Raw genomic sequence first — 19,712 nt, forward strand, 5'->3', positions numbered from 1 at the left:
TGATTAACGTGGATGACCGATTCCTGGAATGTTTGGCGTCTCCCTGCCCGCTTAGCATCATGCATTGAATGTGTTTGTGAGCGCTTTTGTAATTTGTCGGAAGGCCGGTCCTCTCGTCGAAAGAGGGGGGGTCTCGATCCATTGGTCACGAAGAAATACCGTGTTTGTCTTGACCAACGCAGGAACAAAACAAGCCACCGTGACATAACACAAGTCAAATATGTGACGCAAAAGGACTCTGCTTTAGATTTGTGGAGAAACATCAAGTGATACCTCAGGTGAACCCTAAATATTCTAAAATCAAAGCCATCGAATCTCCTCGAACAACGCTTTTCTGAGTCTAATCGTAGGAAAATGAATATCCGACAGCAGGCTTGGACTAGTTAATAATTATTTTCCATAAACACTCTTGGTGAATCTAAAAACAACTAACCAACATAGCACTTAAATGTGATGCAACACCAAATATTTCTTTCAAACTGATTTTTGCATGACAACCAAGTTTTCTCCAGCATGTGTACAATCTGTGAAAGCGATAAAGTTTTTTCCTTTTTTTTCCCCTTCGAGCACTCCCTCCCTCCCTCCCTCCCTCCACTGTGAACCACAATCCCTCATGGAGTCACTTGTCTGCCTGTGTCATGGAAAAGGAGTATTTCTTTTTTTGCTGGCTGATACTTAGTGATTCCTTTTCCATCTTTGGTCGGGCTCGAAGCCTCTTAAGAAGCTTATATTCCAAATCGTTCGACTCAGGTGTATTCGCTACCAAGAAATGTTTACACAGTAAATAAAAGGTGTTTGTTTTCCTAACCCACTTTCTGGGCAGCTGCAAATATTTTCATTCAGATTGGGATGACGCTAAAGAATTGAAGAGAAATTATATGTAGAATTGCAGAGGTAAAAATGATTCTCCTCCATCGTGGAACCAAGCTGTAACATATCAAAGTGTGGAAAAAGTGAAGCACTGCAAACACGCATACGGCATTGGGGGCCAAAAGGCTATTTTTACTCCGATTACAATGGGGTGGGTGCGCTTATGAAGAGCAGATGAGATTCTTTGTTGCTGGCATGATGGTGATGAAAGGTTGAAAGAGGATCCGTGAAGAATGAACGGTATGGCACCGCGCCCCGCGCTCTCCCTTCTGTTGACTCGCCGTATATCCCGAAGCAACGGTATGGCACTGACGCTCGTGTTACCGGCTCCCCCCCCACACCGTCCTGGAGAAAATGCCCCATCTGGTCACATAAGGCCGGCCATGGCTCCGGACGAACAGCTGGCTTTGTGGGCAAAGCGCTTCTCCACTGTGAGAATGTTCCGAGTGGGAAGGCACGTTCAGCACGCCCCTCCCTGCCTGCTCTCCATTCTCTTTTTACACAGAAGCAAAGGCAGCTTCTGTTATGGCGGGCGGAGGCCGCATGCACATTGACAGCCCGGAACACACACGCACGACACACTCTCAGGGTGCCTCAGCACTGAGGGCAAACTGGGCTCTGCCGCTTCTATCGGCAAGGAGGAGAAAGGACATCTTGAGGTAGGATTTCATTGAATTCATTCATTAGTTGTTTTTTTTCGGATCTGTGCGGCCGAGCATCTAAATTTAGGCCGGCCGAGACAGTATGTTGCCTACTTTGACATTGTAAGGGATTGTCACACCGTGACACTAAATAACAATATGTCTTTGTAATCACACACACACACGCACACACACACAACGCTGCCACGGTCTGACCTTCCACCGCAGCTGTTTGAAGGAAGCTATGAGCTTTGTCTGCACACAGATGCCACCACACTGTTGGATATATACTGTTGGATACAACAGCTCCGTAATTCCGACACTTGATAATCAAAAGCGTAAAAAAAGTTGGACTTTTGAAGGAGCAAATCCAGTTAAACTGCTGCCTTTAGTGTCTGAATCTCTTCCAGTTATACGCTGGAAAAAATGCTGAATGTACAGCCAGAAAGTTGTGGAAAGAGAGGTTTTTCTAGGAAGGCTCATAAAAGCAAGAAGACAAACCTTATTACAGATGACCAGCGGGAAGGGAAACAAGGTGGAGACAAGTCACCATTTACAACTGAATTGATTGTGTAGAAGTGTCAAGATGTCATTTGTAGGCTTGGTCGTGTCATGTATGGATGTTGTGATGGAGAAAAGCAGAGAATGCACCCCATCCAATGCATTCCTCTAAATTAGAATATGGTGGATTCCCACTAACTAGTACTGGTTTGGAAAAGCCCAAGGGGATTCAATTTACTCTTGATAGTTTACTTTGGCTGAATAAAGCCAGTCGTCATGTTTTGCTGGGGCCTCTTTGGGGCAAAGGGACTATTTTATGCTCGTTCCTGATTTTCTTTTTTTTTTTTGTGGTTGCGGTGGACGTGGACCAACAACTTCGAGCGCAGACGATTTCAACTTGTGCCGTGGAAATGTGAAAATTGTTGGGCTACGATGACTCCTGGGAAATGCAGTATTGTTTCTTTAGTGGTCATGCTGGCGAGGCAGAAAATGTGCAACTATATTTAAACGGGAGAGTCAGAGAGGCGTTTTTGTTTGCTTGATTCGAGAGCAGGAAATAGAAAGACGCCCCTTTGCTAGTCTGGGATCTTTGTGAATCATAATTCATTGATGTTAAATGAATGAGTAACGCGCTCACTTGCAGACAAGAAATCACGTGTGAGCATTTTTGCGTCGATCGTTAATTGCATTGCTGATCTGGAGCAGAGACGGGGAAACCCAACATTGGCGAAATATTTACTCGACAGGATCCAATTTGAACTATTTCAAGACAAAACAAAGCCACAATGCGTCAAAGACCTCAACCAAAGGGATGCTGGGGTCATCATGATGGATTTAAGTGAAAGTCTAGGAGACGTCGGAAAAACAAACAAACCGTCCATTTAGGAAAAGAGGGACGACAAACGGGAAATAACGAGTCGCTTGTCAGTCCGTCCGCAGATCTGTTTTTGTGTTGCCCGTTGCTGCAAGACTTAAAACCTGGTCTCTCGTGCTGGACTGCAGGGTAGTAATCAAGTGAAGATCAGACGTGCCACAGGAGAATAACATGGAAGAAATGAATCAGTGCGGGGGAAAAAGCAGCAAAAGCGCAACTGGCGACGTGAGGAACCCACAAGGAAAGCAATTACGTGCAATTACTTGGCTTTTGTGCACCACGCTAAAAGAGCGTCATGAGTAATCCTCTGAACCGTCGGTCGTTTCACCGAAAATTCCGCGGCTCAACCTCGAGGACCGCCAGCGCCAAAATACTTTTGTTTTTCTCCCGCAATCGGCCAATACAGTCATTATGTCATTATTTATACGTAGACAAGCGCGTAAGGATTTCCGTTGCTTGTAAAAGACTAGGCACTTTTGACTTTTCTTTCCACAGACACCTCTGACAAAACCATGGAAAGACATCACGGTAAGATATAGGGGAATTTTTTTTTTGAATGTGCAAAATAATCCATCGGTTGTGAGTATTGTTATCAATTAATTGTTTCCAGGGAATACGCAAGCAAGCAAAGCTTCCGAAAGTGGCAAACTTCCATACTCGGTGGAAACGCCGTACGGTTTCCGTCTGGACTTGGACTTCCTTAAGTATGTCGATGACATTGAGAAAGGGAGAACCATTAAAAGAATTTCTATCCAGCGCCACAGTAAAGGCTCTCGGGCAAGCACTCTTCCTCGCCACTCTAATCCTTCCGGCTACGGTTACCGACCGAGCCTCTGGGGATCCACCGGAGCGCTGGCTCCCAGGTCTCGGCTGTCCGACGACCACCGTCGCGGCTCCGCTGCCCGGTCGCACGACTACAGGTCGCCTCTTTGGCCACGAGGCCGAGCGGGCCGATCGGATCTCGAGGCCGAGATCCGTGAGTTTGACGAGCAACCCTTGGGCGAGCACATCCGACCGCATCTCCTCCGGGCCTCCAGCCTGCCCCTGACGGTGCTTTTGAGACAAGGATTGGAGGCGACAGAGGGGGCCCAAAGGGGCCATCTTGGAGACAGAAACAAATCTTGTGAAGACATCTTTGACTCTCAGGAGAGCCTTCCCACCCAGGATGGCTTCATTCTGTCAAGGCGCCTACGAGATGCCTTGGAACATGTCGAGAAGCTGGAGAGGGAGGTACGAGTCATTCCAGACCTCAGAGCGCAGATCTGTCAGCTGCAGGAGGAGAAAGAAACGTTGCGCTCGCAGATTCGCACGGGGTCTCTCGACGGGAGCCGTCAGAACGACAAAAGCCTCGCACCGTACGAACGACGGAGTCGTCACGATGGAACGCGCGAGTGGAAGATGAGCACTGATCTGGATGAGCTGCTGACGGTGACGTCGCTCCAAGCTAAGGTGGCCGTGCTGGAACAGAAACTGTACGAGAGCGAGCTGGAGCTTCGGAGGGTCGCGGGGCGGCGGCGGCAGACGGAGAGCAAAAGTCCAAACGGACAGATCGCAAATGCCGGGGTGCGGGTGCACGCCGAGAGGGTGCCGGTCGACCAGGAGGAGCAAATCGCGGCCCGATCCATAAACGGACACCTCGGGGATGATGTGGAATCCCCAATGGAGGTTTCCGCCGCGACCCCAGACACCTCCGGGGTCCTTCGGCACATTACGAAGATAAAGCGACTCCTGGATCAGCATTGGGAGTGTTGCAGTGCAGCAGAGGAAGCCAAAAGCCCAGAGGTTCTCTCGCTGCAGCAGGAGATGAGGGGACTCGTCCACATCTTGAGCTCACACTCCACTCAGCCTGGACACGACAATGGACAAAGTGGAGGTAACCCTTATTACCATTCACGTGTGTTGTATTTTTTTCTTTGCCAACGTAACAAACATTGGCTGCAACCAAAGTGGAAGCAGAGCAGGAAAAGACAGGAACGGGGGAAGAGAGGCAAGCGATATGGTCCGCAACCGGATCTGGATGGCCAGATGGAGAGGCGGCGGCATCTGCCAAGATGAAGCGTCAGCCCCCGGGAAAACAGATGGAGGACGACACCGGAGGCAGGTGAGAGGCTCACGAGGCACAAGGTGATTCTTCTTTTCTATCTTTTGCCCTCATCGCCCTCATTGTGTCTTAAGTGAGAAGGTGAATGTGGACTTTATGTCAGCGTGTCGCTTCCTCAACCAGCACATGGACAACATTGAGAATCCAACCAATGAGACGGTGCGTACGCTCAGAATTCTTTGGCTCACCTTTCGCTCTGTCAAATTTCGTTATCTCTCTGTTCATTGCAGAGGAGGGCCCTTGTGGTGCTTTTCCAGGACTGGTTCAGTACAGCAGCAGAGGAGAATTCAGTGTCCAGTAAAGTGGCTTTGTATTTGAGGGAGGTCCAAAAGGCCACACCGTCACTTTTGGCCTTCCTCATCAACCTGGCAGATGATCACGGCAACACGGTCCTCCATTACAGTGTTTCCCACTGCAATTACAGCATCGCCGCTCTGTTGCTGGACACAGGTACGTTTCCTTGTCATCGATAGAGTGTGGGAAAAAAAAAAAAAAAAACTCCTCCCTGCCATCCAGGAGTAAGCGACGTTAACTTCCAGAACAAAGCGGGTTACACAGCAGCGATGCTGGCCTCCCTCACAGCACCGGACAAGCCCGGCGATATGGAGGTGGTCCGCAGGCTGATGGAGATAGGCAACGTCAATACCCGCTCCGGCCAGGTAAATTGTCCGTCCGATTGCAATGAGGCAGAATCAGAATAGCAACCCAAGCGAGGCTCTTCACATCGAGGGTTCAACTGAGAGAGCAAAAGTCCCTCCCTCCCAGACAGGCCAGACGGCTTTGCACTTAGCTGTGCGTCACGGCCGAGCGGTGATGGTTGACCTGCTGCTGAGCTGCGGCGCAGACGCAAACGTCCAGGACGCTCAGGGAACCACAGCGCTCATGTTTGCGTCTGAGAGGGGCTACACGCACGTGGCACGACTGCTGCTGGAGAGGTCCCGCTGCGATATGACCTTGACCGATCAGGTAAAGAAAAAAAAAAAAAGATTTTTGCTCACATTTGAAATATGATTTTTATTTGCTGTTTTTTTTAGAGCGGGCGGACTGCTCTGGCCATCGCCGCGCTCGGCTCCCACAGTGACACGGCGGCGCTTCTGCAAGCCAAGACTCCAGCTCTTTCGTGATGTCTGTTTGATTGACAGACCGAGGCACGACCTTTCAAATTGACCTGCTTGCATAAGAAAGTTGCCAGCCAGCATTTGGTCAACTATAGCATCTTAAAGGTGGTGAGTTTTTTTTGTTTTTTTTCCTCTCATTCTTGTTGTTGCTGATCAATATATTTTTTTTAAATGCTGAGTCATTTTTAATTAAGCTCTTCTGAAAGTAAATGTTGCATCTGCGAAGGTATTCACAGCAACGTGACGTATTCAGCGCTTCGCATCAATGCGGCGGTAAAGCTGTCACATTTTCAAGTGAGCTCATTCGTCAGCCTTATTGCTGCATGGATAAATCTGACCAGCAGATGACGCATTATTTCCAGCTCAGATACCAATGCAGTTTGCACTGAAGAAAAAAAATAAAAAAAGAGAATTTTTCTGGTCAGATTTTATGTACAGACATTTTATATATATATGTATATACAGACATATTCGAAAGTGATACAGAAAATCAACAAGTGGAACCTTTTGGTTTGAATAAAGTTTGTCTTTGCAAATGTCCAGCGGTTTCATGAAAACATGACTTTCAAAAAAACAAGAAGAAAAAAAAGGCACAGACAGATTTACGGCAATTTACGGCAATACTGACACTGATGTTAAAAACCAAAAAGCACGCACAATAAGAAACAACAATGACAACTTTGGCGAATAATTTGCGGTGCTCTCTTTGTACAAATAAATTATTATACGTGTCAACACTTTGTCTAAAATCTTATGTACAGCTTCTCTTTTTATTGTACATTATCAAAACCTTATGAAAACATATTTACATAAAGGCTCCCACTCGGACACGTTGCGCACACCTGGACAAACGTTCACGCCGCAAACACAACCGGAATGCCTCGTGTCAAAATACGAGAGAAAAGAAAATGTTACGGTATTGGTTTGTGGCACCTGCTGATATATTGCTCCTTGCAAACTTTCCCACATTTAAACATCACAGTGAAAAAACTGAACCGTCTGTTTTGTTGTTCCTGCCCCTGATCCTCCTCGGGCACGGCTAAGATCCTTCCACTTGTTGAAGGTCAAATCAAAGCTTTCGGTTCATCAGTGCGCCGTGGCACTCGGAGAGAACATCTCACCCTCGGGACAAAAACACCCAGCGATGACACGCGACACACACCATCAATGCAAAACATGATCCGAGAAAAATAGTTGCAGCTCCGGCGAGCCGTCAGAATCTGGCTTAAAATGGGCGGTGGGCATCACAGACGATATGTACCTCCTCGGTTACCTCCCCGAAGCCCTTCCTCCCCTCCCGACTCACGCCGTGGAGAGCATGGGCTGCTCCGTATACCAATGAGTCCCCGGATCCGCCACGCTGCCCCCGAGCGGTAAGGTGATGAACTGCGGGCAGGCGCCCCCTCCGGCGCTCACCACCCCCATGCCGACCACCCCCTGCGGGTACGGATGCTGGTGGTGCCCCAGAGCCTCGCTGCGACCGATGTGGATCTCGTCCTCCTCGCCCTCGGCCGTGGTCTTGCGGTAGACTGGATTGTCGAAGTTCATGCTCTTGGTGGAGTTGCGCCGCCAGTTCCGCCACACCAGGTAGACGCCGGCGCAGACCAAGCCCAAGACCACTGTGCCAACGATAGGAACTGCGTGTGTTTTAAGGGGAGGGGGTGTTAATGAGGCAGAACTCCATGGTGTGAAATGACACACACACACACACACAGGCGCAGGGGAACATGAACGCCAGCCATTGGGCGCGTCGGACAAGAGGAGCTTTGGGCCAAGCGTCTCCTCTGGTGTCCGTCATTATGCACAGACTATTTTGAAGACTTACCGATGGGGATGACCAGTCCTAAAACAGCCACGGTCAGGTTCTCCCCGAGGAGGAAATGCTCACCCCCAGCTGGAGGAAGACGGAAGGAGGAAGGCGTGAGTAACAATGAAGGGGAACGGTGATCAAACAAACTCGCCTACTTCCCAGCCGTATTCTACAAAGAGCCAATTAAAAAAAAAAAAAAAGAGAGAAAAAGCAGATATCATTTCTGCTGATATTGTTCGCTAGTGGTACTCGAGGCTGCTGTATCGTATCAAAAACCTTGTATAGGGATACCCATCTTAAAAATAATTCCACAAAGGCATGAAAGGAGTTCCCGGCTTGCTTACAGCGTTGTGACACGCTACTGCCACCTGCAGGTGTGGTGGACTCGACGCTGACGGTGGCAGTGGAGTGCGACCCGAGCGCCTCGGACACCACCGCCTTGAGCGTGCCGAGGGGGGTGTGCGTTTCCAGGGCGGGAAGGGGCGAGGTGCTCAAACGCGGGCGGGGGTCTGCCTGCGAGACTCTCTCCGAAGGTGGCCGATAATCTTCGGTCGCAAGTGCGTGCGCGGGCGGCATGTCGTTTCTCGGCGCTGCAAGGAAAAAAGAAAGTCAAACTCGGGGCCAGGTGCTTCAGATGCCATATTTAGCCCAAAATGTAAACGTAACATAAGCGAGAGAGCATGCCAATATGGCTTATTGCTCACCTGGCACACAAGCCCTCATATCGGGGCCGAGGTCCTGTCCGTCGGGGCAGGCGCAGGTGTATTTAGGAGAGTGCTCGGTAATCTGTGGCGCCTTGAGACATAAATACTCACAGCCTCCGTTGGCCACGCTGCCCAGATTGCAGCTGTCTGGACCTGCACAATGTCGGGATGCCGAGGTTAGGCTTTATACAGCCATTTTCCGTCCTATTGATTTTCCTATAATTGCCGTGCTACCGAGAATCGGATTAGGAATCCCACGTGTGGTCTGAATATCCATTTTGTTTCTTCAATTTGTAGCTCTTTTTTGTGCTCGATACCACTCGAGGTATTTTACAACCAACGGGGCCGAATAGATCTGATTCCATCGTTTGGATGTTCAAGATTGGCTGCTTAGTCTCTTGACGACACCTTGGCAAAGTTCATCTCATTGTTTATTTACGTGTGCGGCTTAACTCCATCCCCACGCGGAGACCACGTCAATGTGAGTCAGCTCACAGCCAATCTCGCTGTCACAACGTTTCGGGCGCGTATTCTGACACGCACGCACGCACCTTGCGGCTGGCGCAGATGGTGGAAGACCACAATGTCGTGCGGATCGTTGAGGTTGTCGGCCAGAGTGTGAACATCTTGACCCGTCAGCCTGTTGGCCATGAAGACGGACGCCTTGTCTCGGTCCGTCCAGTAGATTCGGTCCTGGAGGAGAATAGTCAAAGGTGCAATTTTTATTTTTTTTTTTGCAGCCACGCCTCGGTGACCTATGAGAGGAGGCCAACCTCAAAGACGGCCAGAGCGTAGGGGTGGCCCAGTATCTCGGCAGATGTCATATGCGTTCTGCGGTGCGCTCCCTTCAGGTCCACGCTGGCGATGTGGTGCAGCTTGGCGTCCACCCAGTAGAGACGGCGGTTCGCCACATCTGAGTAAAAAAAAAAAAAAAAAGATCAGACTGTTTTGCTGGCACTCTGACCGACAAATGATTAAGTTTGAGGATGGAAGTTACGCTTCAATCTTAGTTTAGGAATGAACGTTTTGCTCTCACCTAGAGTGATGCCATTGGGCCACTCAATGTTGTCAGCCACCAGCACCTGGCGGTCCACTCCGTTCATGCCTGCTTTCTCGATCTTGGCTCTCGTGCCCCATTCGGACCAGTACATGAAACTGGATGGAACAAAGGAAGACTAATATGAAGATATTCATTTCTTCTGGTGGGAATGGAGATGATTTATTAGTGGTCCTGCGCCTCACTCACCCATGATGAGGATCCAGCGCAATGGCTCTGGGCTCACTCAGATCGGTGCTGATGAGGACGCGTCTCTTGGTTCCGTCCACAGAGGCCACGGAGATGCTTTTGTCACCAGAGTCGGTCCAGTACAAGTTGTGTTGCAACCAGTCCAGGGCAAGAGCGGCCGGGCTTTGCAGCGACGAATCTACCAGTTGGACCTGCTGAGACGGGTCGCCCGCCTCGTGGATGAAGGCGCTGCGGGAGCGGATACGTTACATTCATTTCCAGTCACAAGGCGGGGGATCCCCGTCGCAAAATCAATGTGCCGCTGGCTGGTCATACCTGTAGATTTTGCGATGGAAACGGTCGCACCAGAAGACCCGGTTATTAGCCACGTCCAGGTCGAGCGCTACGGTGTTCTTCTGAGTCGAAAGCACCTGAGCGTAGTCCCGCTTGACCAGGTCGATCCGTCGGATCTCGTGCCGGTTGGTGAAGAGAAGGTAAGGGCTTTTTCCTGAACACACAGAGCAGATTGTTGGACTTTGAAAACTCGAACTCTCGAATCATACCTTTGCCTCTTATTTGAATGCGTTAAAAATTGAATTGGTATTACAAAGGAGCCGGACAGCCGTTTAGTGGTGTACAAGCAGAATATAAAAAAAAAAAGAAACGCCACGGGAAATAATGGAGTGTTTGTATGCAGAATCGTGCTTATGTCATTAACACTGGTAGCCATTAGCAACAATTGTCTTCACCCGAGCGTGGCAATTGGGCCTATTTTCGTGATGAGGTCGCCATTTTAATTAGTCCCTCCATTAAACAGGATCTTGCGGCGTGTTTACAATGTCTTCTTGTTCTTATTTGGTTTTTCACTCCAGCCAGAAGGAACTCAGATGTCTCACTTGGCCCTGTTTTCTTACAGTCAAACATTTTGCTGGAAAGAAATACCTTGATATGGAGAGTTTGTTTCAGCACTTCCTGGTGCGGCATGTGGGCTTATAAATGAGCCTCATCGATAAAATCCCTGAGCGTAAATCCTATCATGTCACAGCAGTTGCTCTTGTTCCTCGGTGAATGATTTAGCAGCGCTCAGCACTGCACTCACCCTCCGCCTTGCAGGTCTTGGTGACGGGATCCATCTCGTAGCCTTCGTAGCATTCGCACTTAAAATCCCCCTTGTAGTTGATGCAGATTTGGCTGCAGGCGTCCGGGTTCTGGCATTCGTCAATGTCTGCGGGCGGGCAGGAGAGCAAAGACGAGTCATCAATCAACCGCAAGTGATTGATTGGCCCTCGGGAACAGAGTCATGCAAAGCTTGATTGCCGGATGTTAGTACCTCCACAAGTCTTCTTGTCCAGAAGCTGGTAGCCGGCGGGGCACTGACAGTCAAAACCGATGGGTCGGTCCACGCAGACGTGAGAGCAGCCGCCGTTGTTCACGGCGCATTCGTTAAGCCCTGGGGGAATCACATCGGGAAATCGCTTAGAAAAAAGATAAGAACGTGAGAAATTTGAAACCGTGTCACGTGTGGGCTTCGCTCTTGTACTGCCGGCTTTGATTCCATCTTTTTTTTTTCTTTTCCCGCATCAGATTCTCTGAGCGAATCAAAGAGACTCATTATCAGTGATGCGCCGCCGTCGTCTTTGAGCAGAGATGGCGAGGTGGCGGTTTGGAAGTCCCGCTTGGATTCCATCTCATTAAATGGAAGAAGCAAAGATGGCGAGACGGGCGTTACTTAGTGGCTGGGACTATCGTTTGCCAATAAAGTCCATCAAGCGCATTGTGCCCATCCCTGCGCCAGCACTTTTTCACCCAATTTGAAGAGTGAAGGCATGAATTGAATAACAGTAAGTCACGAGGCCGCCCCGTCTCGGCCGTTATTTCTAATGAGCCGGGAAACGACAGAGGTCGGCTCGGATGTAGTCAACGCAGAGCGGCATCTTGCAAATGAATGCTCGAGAGGCCATTGTGCGTTTTGAACAAGCTGCTGTGGACAAAATGGAGACCGAGGACAGTGGCAGCGTCTGTTCCGTGACATAGCCAAAGGTTCTGAGATACAGACATCCTCTTACCGCATTCTTTCTTGGGCTCGTCGGATCTGTCCTTGCAGTCCTTGACGGAGTCACACACTTTGGAAGTGTCGATGCACTCGCCGTTTTTGCACAAGAACTTGAGGGGGCCCTGGCATTTTGTGGCTGCAACGCGCAAGCCAAACAATGCGTGAGAATCTCGTCAATCAAAGAGAAGCCGCCACCCCACCCACCGTTGACGCAGCCGGATTCGTCGCTGTGATCGGGGCAGTCGTTGATCTTATTACACTGCTTGGTGCCGTGGATGCAAGATCCGTCGCCGCACTGGAACTCGTCGGGTCGGCACGTCAGCAGGGCTGCGCACGTACGCACATGACATTGAAAGCTTTCAAGATCATCAAGCGCTAACTGAGATTTCAAAACATCAAGTCAAGCTCTCGCTTTCAGGGAGAGTCCGGGACAGAAAAATCCCGTACTCTCAGTGGACACGGCGGCCATCTTGAGGTCATCTCGGCCATTCTTAAAAAACAGAAACTCACGGCAGTCGGACTCGTCCGACTTGTCCTTGCAGTCGGGATCGCCGTCGCATTTCCAGCTCAGCCGCACGCACTCCCCGTCGGCGCATCGGAACTCTTCGCCGGTGCAGTTGGCCCTGCGGTTAGCGAGATGGACGCCGCCGTCGCCGCAGCGCTCAGGCCCCTCGTCGGAACCGTCGGCGCAGTCGGGGTCGCCGTCGCAGCTCCACATAAGCGGCACGCACTCGGAATTGTTGCAGCGCAGGTGGTTGGGCCCGCAGGTGAGAGGGGAAGCGCACTTCAGCTCGTCGCTGCCGTCGCCACAGTCATCGTCGCCGTCGCACACGTGCACCGCGGCCAAGCAATTCCGGTTGGCGCACACGAATTGGCCGGCGGGGCACGCTTTGGCGTCTGCTGGGTCAAAGGGAAGACCAGAAGCAAAAAAAAAACATGGCGTCAAGGACGCGTGTGATCAATCTGATGCTTAGATAAGAAAATAAGACATGATCTTTTTTTTTTTTACATGAGCCATCCGACACTTGCAATCTGCAACGGTTGTAAGATTTTTGGCAATCCACCTTGACAGATTATTGCAATTTTTCCTCCCAATGTGTATTTTGCTGCCACGTGCCATTTTGCAGGATCTTCAAAGTGTGAGCAGCCCCCAACAGCCTCAATCTCTTTCTCTTGACGTGAAGAGGCATGAGATGAGGGAGAGGAGGATTTTTCACGGTGCCTTCAAAGTAGGCCAAGTTACGTCCCAGCAGGGAGGTGTGTGTGTGTGTGGGGGGGCTAACGACGGAATCGTCTTATTGGCTGGGGCAGGTGGTGGGGGGCGATGACGGAATCGTCCTATTGGCTGCTTAGGCGGTGATATCAACAACAACCCTGATGACACCATTTTGAAAAAGGATGTCATTTTTTTTCCTATTGAATTCTTTTTTCAAGCACAACAGTGCTTATAAACTTCTGCAAATCTGACAATGCCACAGTGAGAGTCAGAGGCGTGCATACATCAATATATATATATTTTTTAAATACCCAAAACATGATGCAGATGGTTTGGGCATGAAAGACAACGTATTTCATTGAATGTGACAAAAGTGAGGCGCTCACCAGATGCGCAGTCCTCCTCATCCGCCCCGTTCTCGCAATCCCTCTCGCCGTCACATCTCCACGACAACGAGACGCACTTATTGGATCCCCCGCAGTCGAATTTCTCGGGTGGACAAGTTTGCTTGCCTGTGGGCACCAGACCAAAGTTGTGCAGTTTTTTCTTTTCTAAAAACAAGCGTGAATACAAAAGCAGTTTCCAAAGCAGCACCGAGCCGTCTCGCCCGTCTGATAACACTTTAATCAAGTGTGAGCTCGCTTCCTCTCAAACGCACAAAGATTGATTTGATTAGATACACTGCAAGAGAAGAGAGCTGTCAAACTCTGAATTGGGAATGAATATGGAATTGAGGCTCTGAATACGAGAGCGGTGCCATTGTTAGGATCCGGACAGGTCAGCAAAAATGGAGTCAGCGTTTGACCTTAATGCCGCCGGGAGACTTTACACGGCCGCAAAAGAGGCAAAGTGCTGACTGAGGCCGGAGCCAAACATAACACACACGATGGTGAACTTGCTTTTGTGCTGCTCCACTTTTGTGCTAATTGCTAGCGCAAAGAGACGGCTGGCACATCTGGCCCACTTCCGCCTTGATTGCACGTGAATTGAATTAAAAAATGATGCACTCTGGCTCTTGCTATGTTTCTCATTCATTTTTTCATGCTTTGCGTGTAATTCACTCTGAGATATATTTTTTTGGGGCAATGGAACGCTACTCCAGCGTGTAATTAGGGATCCGCTCAACGAAGCGGAACCATTATGGTGCATCTGGATGTCTTGGTCCAAAAAGCCCGGGCAGTGCGCACGTGAAAGGGAACAAGACGGAAGATGAGAATTGACGAAGAGGCAGCATGAGCCTTCAGAGCATCCCATCGTCGTGAGGTCAAGAGGCTTTTCATTTGAGAGCAAATCATTGCTGTCTGACATTTGGTGACAGACATTTCACTTTGTGAGGACAAATTCCACTTTAGTGAGTCATTTATTTGGGGGATGAATAGGTTTGCAGCAAGAACCAATAGAAACTATCAGCTATGGATGCATGTTCTGGAGCTATTTTTGAAGCTTGCCCACCAAATGAACGGAAAGGGCTCGACTGGCCATTTGAGCATCATCTGCGTCACTTCAAATGCCGCTTGCACATGTTGGGAAGAAAATGCATACTGTAAGTGATTTACATATAAATGGCTTTTTTTTTCTTGTCAGTCCGCATCTCTGCACCCTTATGGTGCAGTCGGGCGATCGGAATCACTTCTTTGTTTATCTTTCATTGGATTGTAAAAACAAAGAGCGTCTGAGGTGGCTCCACTTGGTTCTGCGTCCTGCATTATTCATCCAAGAAAGCAAAGGGTGACGTCGGTGTGGCAAAATTCCACATGACAGCAAAAACTTACATTGTTGGTATTTTCAATTGAAATGACGCCAAGTCAATCCCAAAGTAATTGAGTCAAGGCGGCTCTCACTTACTGCAAGTCTCCAGGGCTTCGTCGGAGCCGTCTGGACATTCGGCTTCGCCGTCGCAGCGCCATCGCGCCGGCACGCACTGGCCGTTCAGGCAGGCAAACTGGGCAGCGGCGCACGTTTTGCGGGCTGCAGACAGGAGGAGGAAAGAACAGGGTCAGTTTTTCCCAGTGGTGATATTCCACCTGCAGCACCTACGTACAGTAAAAGACGCTCGCTCGGGGTTATTTCCACCCTGACATTTTCATAGTTCACACTGACAATTTATTATCTTTATGCCCAGGTCATGAAGCGTTCCCAAAATAAGAGGCGTCCGATTGGATATCAACCATGGCGTGACGTCAGCGAGCCCTCTCACGCACGCACCCGAGCTCACCTCTATGAACATTTTGCAGTGGAAATGCTCTCTTCTGGAAAGGGATTGAGTTGGCAAAAAGAGCAAAGGGTACAGATGACGGCCAAATCTAGCAATCGCTAAATGAGATTTTAATCCTGTGGCGAGGGTCACGCAACTGTCACACTCCTCCAAAATGCCACGCTGATGGCAAATGAGCAGCAAGTTCCCCATGGATGAAAGTAATCCCGCTCGGGAGATGGGGAGGCTGGCGCTGTCCTTCCTTCCTTCCTTCCTTCCGTGGGGCCCATGGTGATTTTTGGGACATTTGAATGGACATACATACTCACCCGCCATGTTAATTTTTTTTTTTTGGAATTACTTTGTGAATATGTTTCTGAACACGTTATATGCAAATACACAGTACTGTATTGTATTAGTGGCTAGTATCTGGGGATTTGAATCAGGCACCTGGGACAACTACGGGGGTCCTCTGTACCCGGAAATTAGTAGACAGAGCGCGGGAGTTTCGCCAGGTGTGCTGTGTGTTTCAGGTGAGTAACGCTGTTGAAATGATGTTGAAACTCGCAATACTGCTGGTAGTCGGAGCTAATTATTCTTTGAGAATATGATACATTCGGTTATTGTTGTGCAATGTATCATTTTGGACAATGTGTGTTATGTTTATAACGGGTCCGCTGTACCCGGAAGTTAGTAGACAGTGAGTGGGAGTTTCGTCGGGTCTGACTGTAACTCCCGCTGTTGTGCTGTGTGTTTCGGTAAATTTATTATTTTGACAAAACCCCCGCATGCGTGGAGTGATTCGCGTCCATGCGTGCGACACTTCCTTCCGTCCTTCCTTCCTTCCGTCCTTCCTTCCTTCCTTCCTTCCTTCCTTGCGCCACACAAACATGGTCAAAAGCAACCTGGGCACCCTTTTCACTTTGCTGGCTTAGCCTTGTGCCAGAGTGGATCATAAAAGCTATTTTCCCTGGGGAATTACAAGATGAGCTTTCTTCCCTATTCTTTCTTTCTTTCTTTCTTTCTTTCTTTCTTTCTTTCTTTCTTTCTTTCTTTCCCGCCTGCAACAATACGGAGCTGGATAGAATTTAGGAGCTTCGCCGGCCTTCAAATTGCCTCCAAATGAAGATGATACATTTTGCTCTGCGGATAATAAAAATTTGCATAACTGTAATCCTGCCCCAGGTCGAATATCTGGCTCGAGTCAATCCACCCGCGGCAACACGGCGACATAATTAGGACGCGCTCTTGTCTTGGAGCAAAACCCAAAGACGCCGCACACGCACGCGCAAGACGGCTTGGAGGCCTTATGTGCTTGATGTGGAGTGTGTTGAAAGCAAGTAACAAGCAGAAGCTAGCGGAATGAACTGCAGCTCCAAGCAGAGATTTCTTGACGTCACGTTACGGTCGGCCTCGTTTCATCCAAAGTCGGTGCTTGTTGTTTTTGGACTTTGTTCGGCCGAGCAATATTTCAGCCACGTTGGTGAAATGAGTGATGGCATTTCATCTGCTTTGACCGGCTCATTTCTCTTTTTCACAACTTGAATTTGTTGCTGGCGGCCTGAATTCCTTGCAATCAAGTTAGCAGGCCGCCACATTCATGTCAAATTCTTGACAACGTGATCCAAAGCTGTGGCAGATTTTTTGTCCGGGGCTGCTGTGTGCCAAATTCCGCTCTGCTAGCTGCGATAATATTTTGCAATCTTCATAGTTTCGTAAGCCAACTTAGTAACGCGTGTTGTCATTGACCTTTCCTTTTCTTCTGGATCACACAGCCCAAAACAGTTCCCCCCTGCCTCCATCCTGACCCGCAAGAAGCTCTTTCTTTTTATATAGCCTTGTTTTTTTTATTTCCTTCCCTTTTATTCTCGGGGCGTCAGCATTTTCTGCCAACCAATCCAAATGCTCTCATCGGGTTCCGCTTGTCCATATAAATCAAGTGTTTGAACGCGTGGGCATGAATTGCAATTGTCCCGCGGCTCCAGCGCCTGCCACCTTCTCCGGGCTGGGCTTAGCTTTGATCCTGATGGACCTCCTGAAAATAGGAGCGGTCGGGAGCAACTCATTTGCCCCCAAACGTTTACTAGAACCTCAGATTAGTGCATTTCTTCTGCGTTGGGCAAATCCGCGCTAAACTTCTGAGCATCAGGGCACGTGCAGAGCGAAGGAAGGCTGTTTGAATTTCACGTAAGCTTGAAGATAAACTGTGCTTCGTTGATGAGCTCATGTACGAACATCAGATGTGAAGTTCACAAAGTCACGTAGGGGATTCTGTGCTTTATAAACTTGGTGCGCCATTTGTGCTCATCTCGGCACCCTACTGGTGCGGTATGTACCATCTTGGATGGATGTGTGCGAGCACTGGAAGGTGACTGGGGAATTTCACAGAACGCTGGGGGATGGTGCGATGGGGGGTGAGTGAGGAGCAATCACTTTGCGAAGCATTCGTCATTATTTCAAATGTATTATGGTGACAATCGTCCAAATGTTGCTATTCAAAAGGGTTCAAATCACTGTTTGTGGTTTTTCCCACATAAACACACCTTTGCCCTATTTGGAATACATACGCCGCACACATTGACATTAATAACCAGAACGGATTGACAGCAGAGACGCCTCCGGGTAATCCCCACGCATTTATCGACTCGTCAAAGCTGCCGTTGAAGTAAACAGCCTCAGCGTCAAAGAAAAACCTCAAAATGTGATCAGTTGTGGTGAGAATGGTGAAAACAATCGCCACCGTGACCAGACCAGGGAGGCAGACGGATTTTGTGGCAAACGACAAATTGTGTTCACGCACGTTTGCATGTGAGGAGCTGTAAATTTTCTCCTGAGCCATAATTAACCCAAACACAAAAGAACAAAGCCGTGACGTGACGTGCTGTGGCGTGCGCTAAACAGAATGCACAGCTTGGCACTACTTCACTACTTCTTCAGAAATATAGGCCACTGGCTCGTCGTCACACACTCATTCTGTTCACCACGCAGACTATAACGCTTGCTCGATTAACGTGTAGGCCGTGCACGCCACACAAAGTACAGATGGCACAAGTGGGAAGTCATATTTTTTTAGCACAAACACAATTCAACATAAAATTGCAAATGGAAAAAAACAAATAACCCTGACCTAGAAATGTAAATGATGTTTGTAATGCTTCCAAACACGCACACGTGTTGTGTTGTTTGTCGTCTACACTTGTGGTAACTGATTGGCGACAGTTTGGACGTAAAAGAGAGCACCGACGAAAATTGCCTTTGAATTTAAATAATGACATTCAATTCCTTGAAAGAAAACAAATTGTATTTTATAACCCTAAAGCAAAGCCAGCAAAGCATAGCCTTTTAAGCCCCGCCCACTTTTGGCTCGGCGAAGTAAAAACGAACACATTGCCCCTTAGTGGTCGGAGGTAAAACAAAACATTCATAACAACATAAGGAAAGATTGGGAATGTCATCTTTTGTTCCATTTTAACAAGTCATGTGACTACTTACGACAATTCTCTTCATCGCTGTTGTCCGAGCAATCGTCGTCATCGTCACACCTCCACAAAGTGGGGATGCACCTTTTGTTGTTACACTGAAACTGCCCATCCTCGCACTCCTTCGTCACTGTGGGGGGGGGCACATACACACACACACACACACACACACACACACACACACACACAAGAGGGGGAATCAGCTTCCAGATGGATGAACAACAAACGAAGGTCTGCTGCTCCAACTGTCATTTGCAAATGAATGCCTAATTAATATGCATTATGCATTCGCTGAAGCGGGCGAGCGAGCGACCGCGGGATGCATTTTGTCATGAATTGATTTTTGTACGTGTAGGAGTTCAGAGTAAACAAATTAGGATTATGATATATTAAATGGTCCAGAAAAAAAATTCATTATAGGCAGCCAACGGACGCATGACAGACGCAAGGCGCGCTAGCATCCTCGTGTGCTCAGCTTCATTCAGCATCCGCGCGCACGCACGCACGCGCACCGCCGCTTCACATCTTGCCATCCTTTCACACCCCACGCACACTGACCTTCTGAGGTAAGAAGCCTGGGCACCGCTATGTAAAAAAGTAACAATGTCCTCACGTCCGTCCACATTTCCAGAGGAGGCGATGCGACTCATTCAGGAGTCCACGAGACAAAGCCCGTCCAAAAAAAAAAAAAAAATAGCTCCGCTCGTAACGAGGATGTCTCTCCGCCGTTGTAAACCCCCCACCCCCCACAATCACCATCCGCTCTGACCCCTCCCTCCCATCATCACCTCTACGCTCATTGGCTGTCCACAGCATGACGACGGCGCAAGGGGTGGCGACCAGGGATAGAATCAAATAAAATAGAATATTATGAAATTAAATAAATTGAGGAGGGGGGGGGGGGCGTCATGTTGAAATGTACCCCT

The 19,712-nt window shown here is 49.0% G+C and overlaps 2 protein-coding genes across 6 annotated transcripts; one reads left to right on the forward strand and one right to left on the reverse strand.

Annotated features, from left to right (window-relative positions):
* Positions 1–13: 13 nt before the first annotated feature.
* On the forward strand, positions 14–6,641 carry LOC119137652 (KN motif and ankyrin repeat domain-containing protein 4-like). 2 transcript variants are annotated; one of them, XM_037277154.1, is made up of 9 exons: positions 14–1,529; positions 3,382–3,414; positions 3,497–4,753; positions 4,816–4,987; positions 5,062–5,146; positions 5,218–5,437; positions 5,504–5,646; positions 5,753–5,953; positions 6,022–6,641. In XM_037277154.1, the coding sequence occupies exons 2-9, from the start codon at positions 3,399–3,401 to the stop codon at positions 6,109–6,111; spliced, it is 2,184 nt and encodes a 727-aa protein (XP_037133049.1). In that variant the 5' UTR covers positions 14–1,529; positions 3,382–3,398; the 3' UTR covers positions 6,112–6,641. The 2 variants fall into 2 exon arrangements, with proteins under 2 accessions (XP_037133049.1, XP_037133050.1); XM_037277155.1 differs by having other exon boundaries at positions 585–1,529; positions 3,497–4,759; positions 4,834–4,987.
* On the reverse strand, positions 6,527–19,548 carry LOC119137651 (low-density lipoprotein receptor-related protein 8-like). 4 transcript variants are annotated; one of them, XM_037277151.1, is made up of 18 exons: positions 19,345–19,547; positions 18,800–18,916; positions 14,959–15,081; positions 13,500–13,625; positions 12,408–12,794; positions 12,102–12,224; positions 11,911–12,033; positions 11,175–11,294; positions 10,944–11,069; positions 10,181–10,352; positions 9,866–10,093; positions 9,656–9,774; positions 9,393–9,532; positions 9,171–9,312; positions 8,620–8,772; positions 8,260–8,505; positions 7,931–7,999; positions 6,527–7,742 (listed from the first exon to the last, which is right to left on the reverse strand). In XM_037277151.1, the coding sequence occupies exons 1-18, from the start codon at positions 19,409–19,411 to the stop codon at positions 7,408–7,410; spliced, it is 2,916 nt and encodes a 971-aa protein (XP_037133046.1). In that variant the 5' UTR covers positions 19,412–19,547; the 3' UTR covers positions 6,527–7,407. The 4 variants fall into 4 exon arrangements, with proteins under 4 accessions (XP_037133046.1, XP_037133047.1, XP_037133045.1 ...); XM_037277152.1 differs by having other exon boundaries at positions 6,527–7,724; positions 12,408–12,797; XM_037277150.1 differs by having other exon boundaries at positions 12,408–12,797.
* Between the last annotated feature and the right edge of the window lie 164 nt (positions 19,549–19,712).

This window comes from Syngnathus acus, chromosome 17 (genome assembly GCF_901709675.1).
Source record: "Syngnathus acus chromosome 17, fSynAcu1.2, whole genome shotgun sequence".
In the NCBI taxonomy this organism is placed as follows: domain Eukaryota; kingdom Metazoa; phylum Chordata; class Actinopteri; order Syngnathiformes; family Syngnathidae; genus Syngnathus; species Syngnathus acus.

What these genes read in the sequence shown, in the direction of transcription:
- LOC119137652 (XM_037277154.1), top strand. An exon ending in GAGGACGACACCGGAGGCAG is followed by an intron (nt 4,988 to 5,061) that starts GTGAGAGGCTCA and finishes TTGTGTCTTAAG; the next exon opens with TGAGAAGGTGAATGTGGACT. An exon ending in CGCTCTGTTGCTGGACACAG is followed by an intron (nt 5,438 to 5,503) that starts GTACGTTTCCTT and finishes CCTGCCATCCAG; the next exon opens with GAGTAAGCGACGTTAACTTC.
- LOC119137651 (XM_037277150.1), bottom strand. Translation starts at nt 19,411, where the DNA reads ATGTGGACGGACGTGAGGACATTGTTACTTTTTTACATAGCGGTGCCC. An exon ending in TTCCATCGCAAAATCTACAG is followed by an intron (nt 10,094 to 10,180) that starts GTATGACCAGCC and finishes CCGCTCCCGCAG; the next exon opens with CGCCTTCATCCACGAGGCGG. An exon ending in GCGCTGGATCCTCATCATGG is followed by an intron (nt 9,775 to 9,865) that starts GTGAGTGAGGCG and finishes TGTTCCATCCAG; the next exon opens with TTTCATGTACTGGTCCGAAT.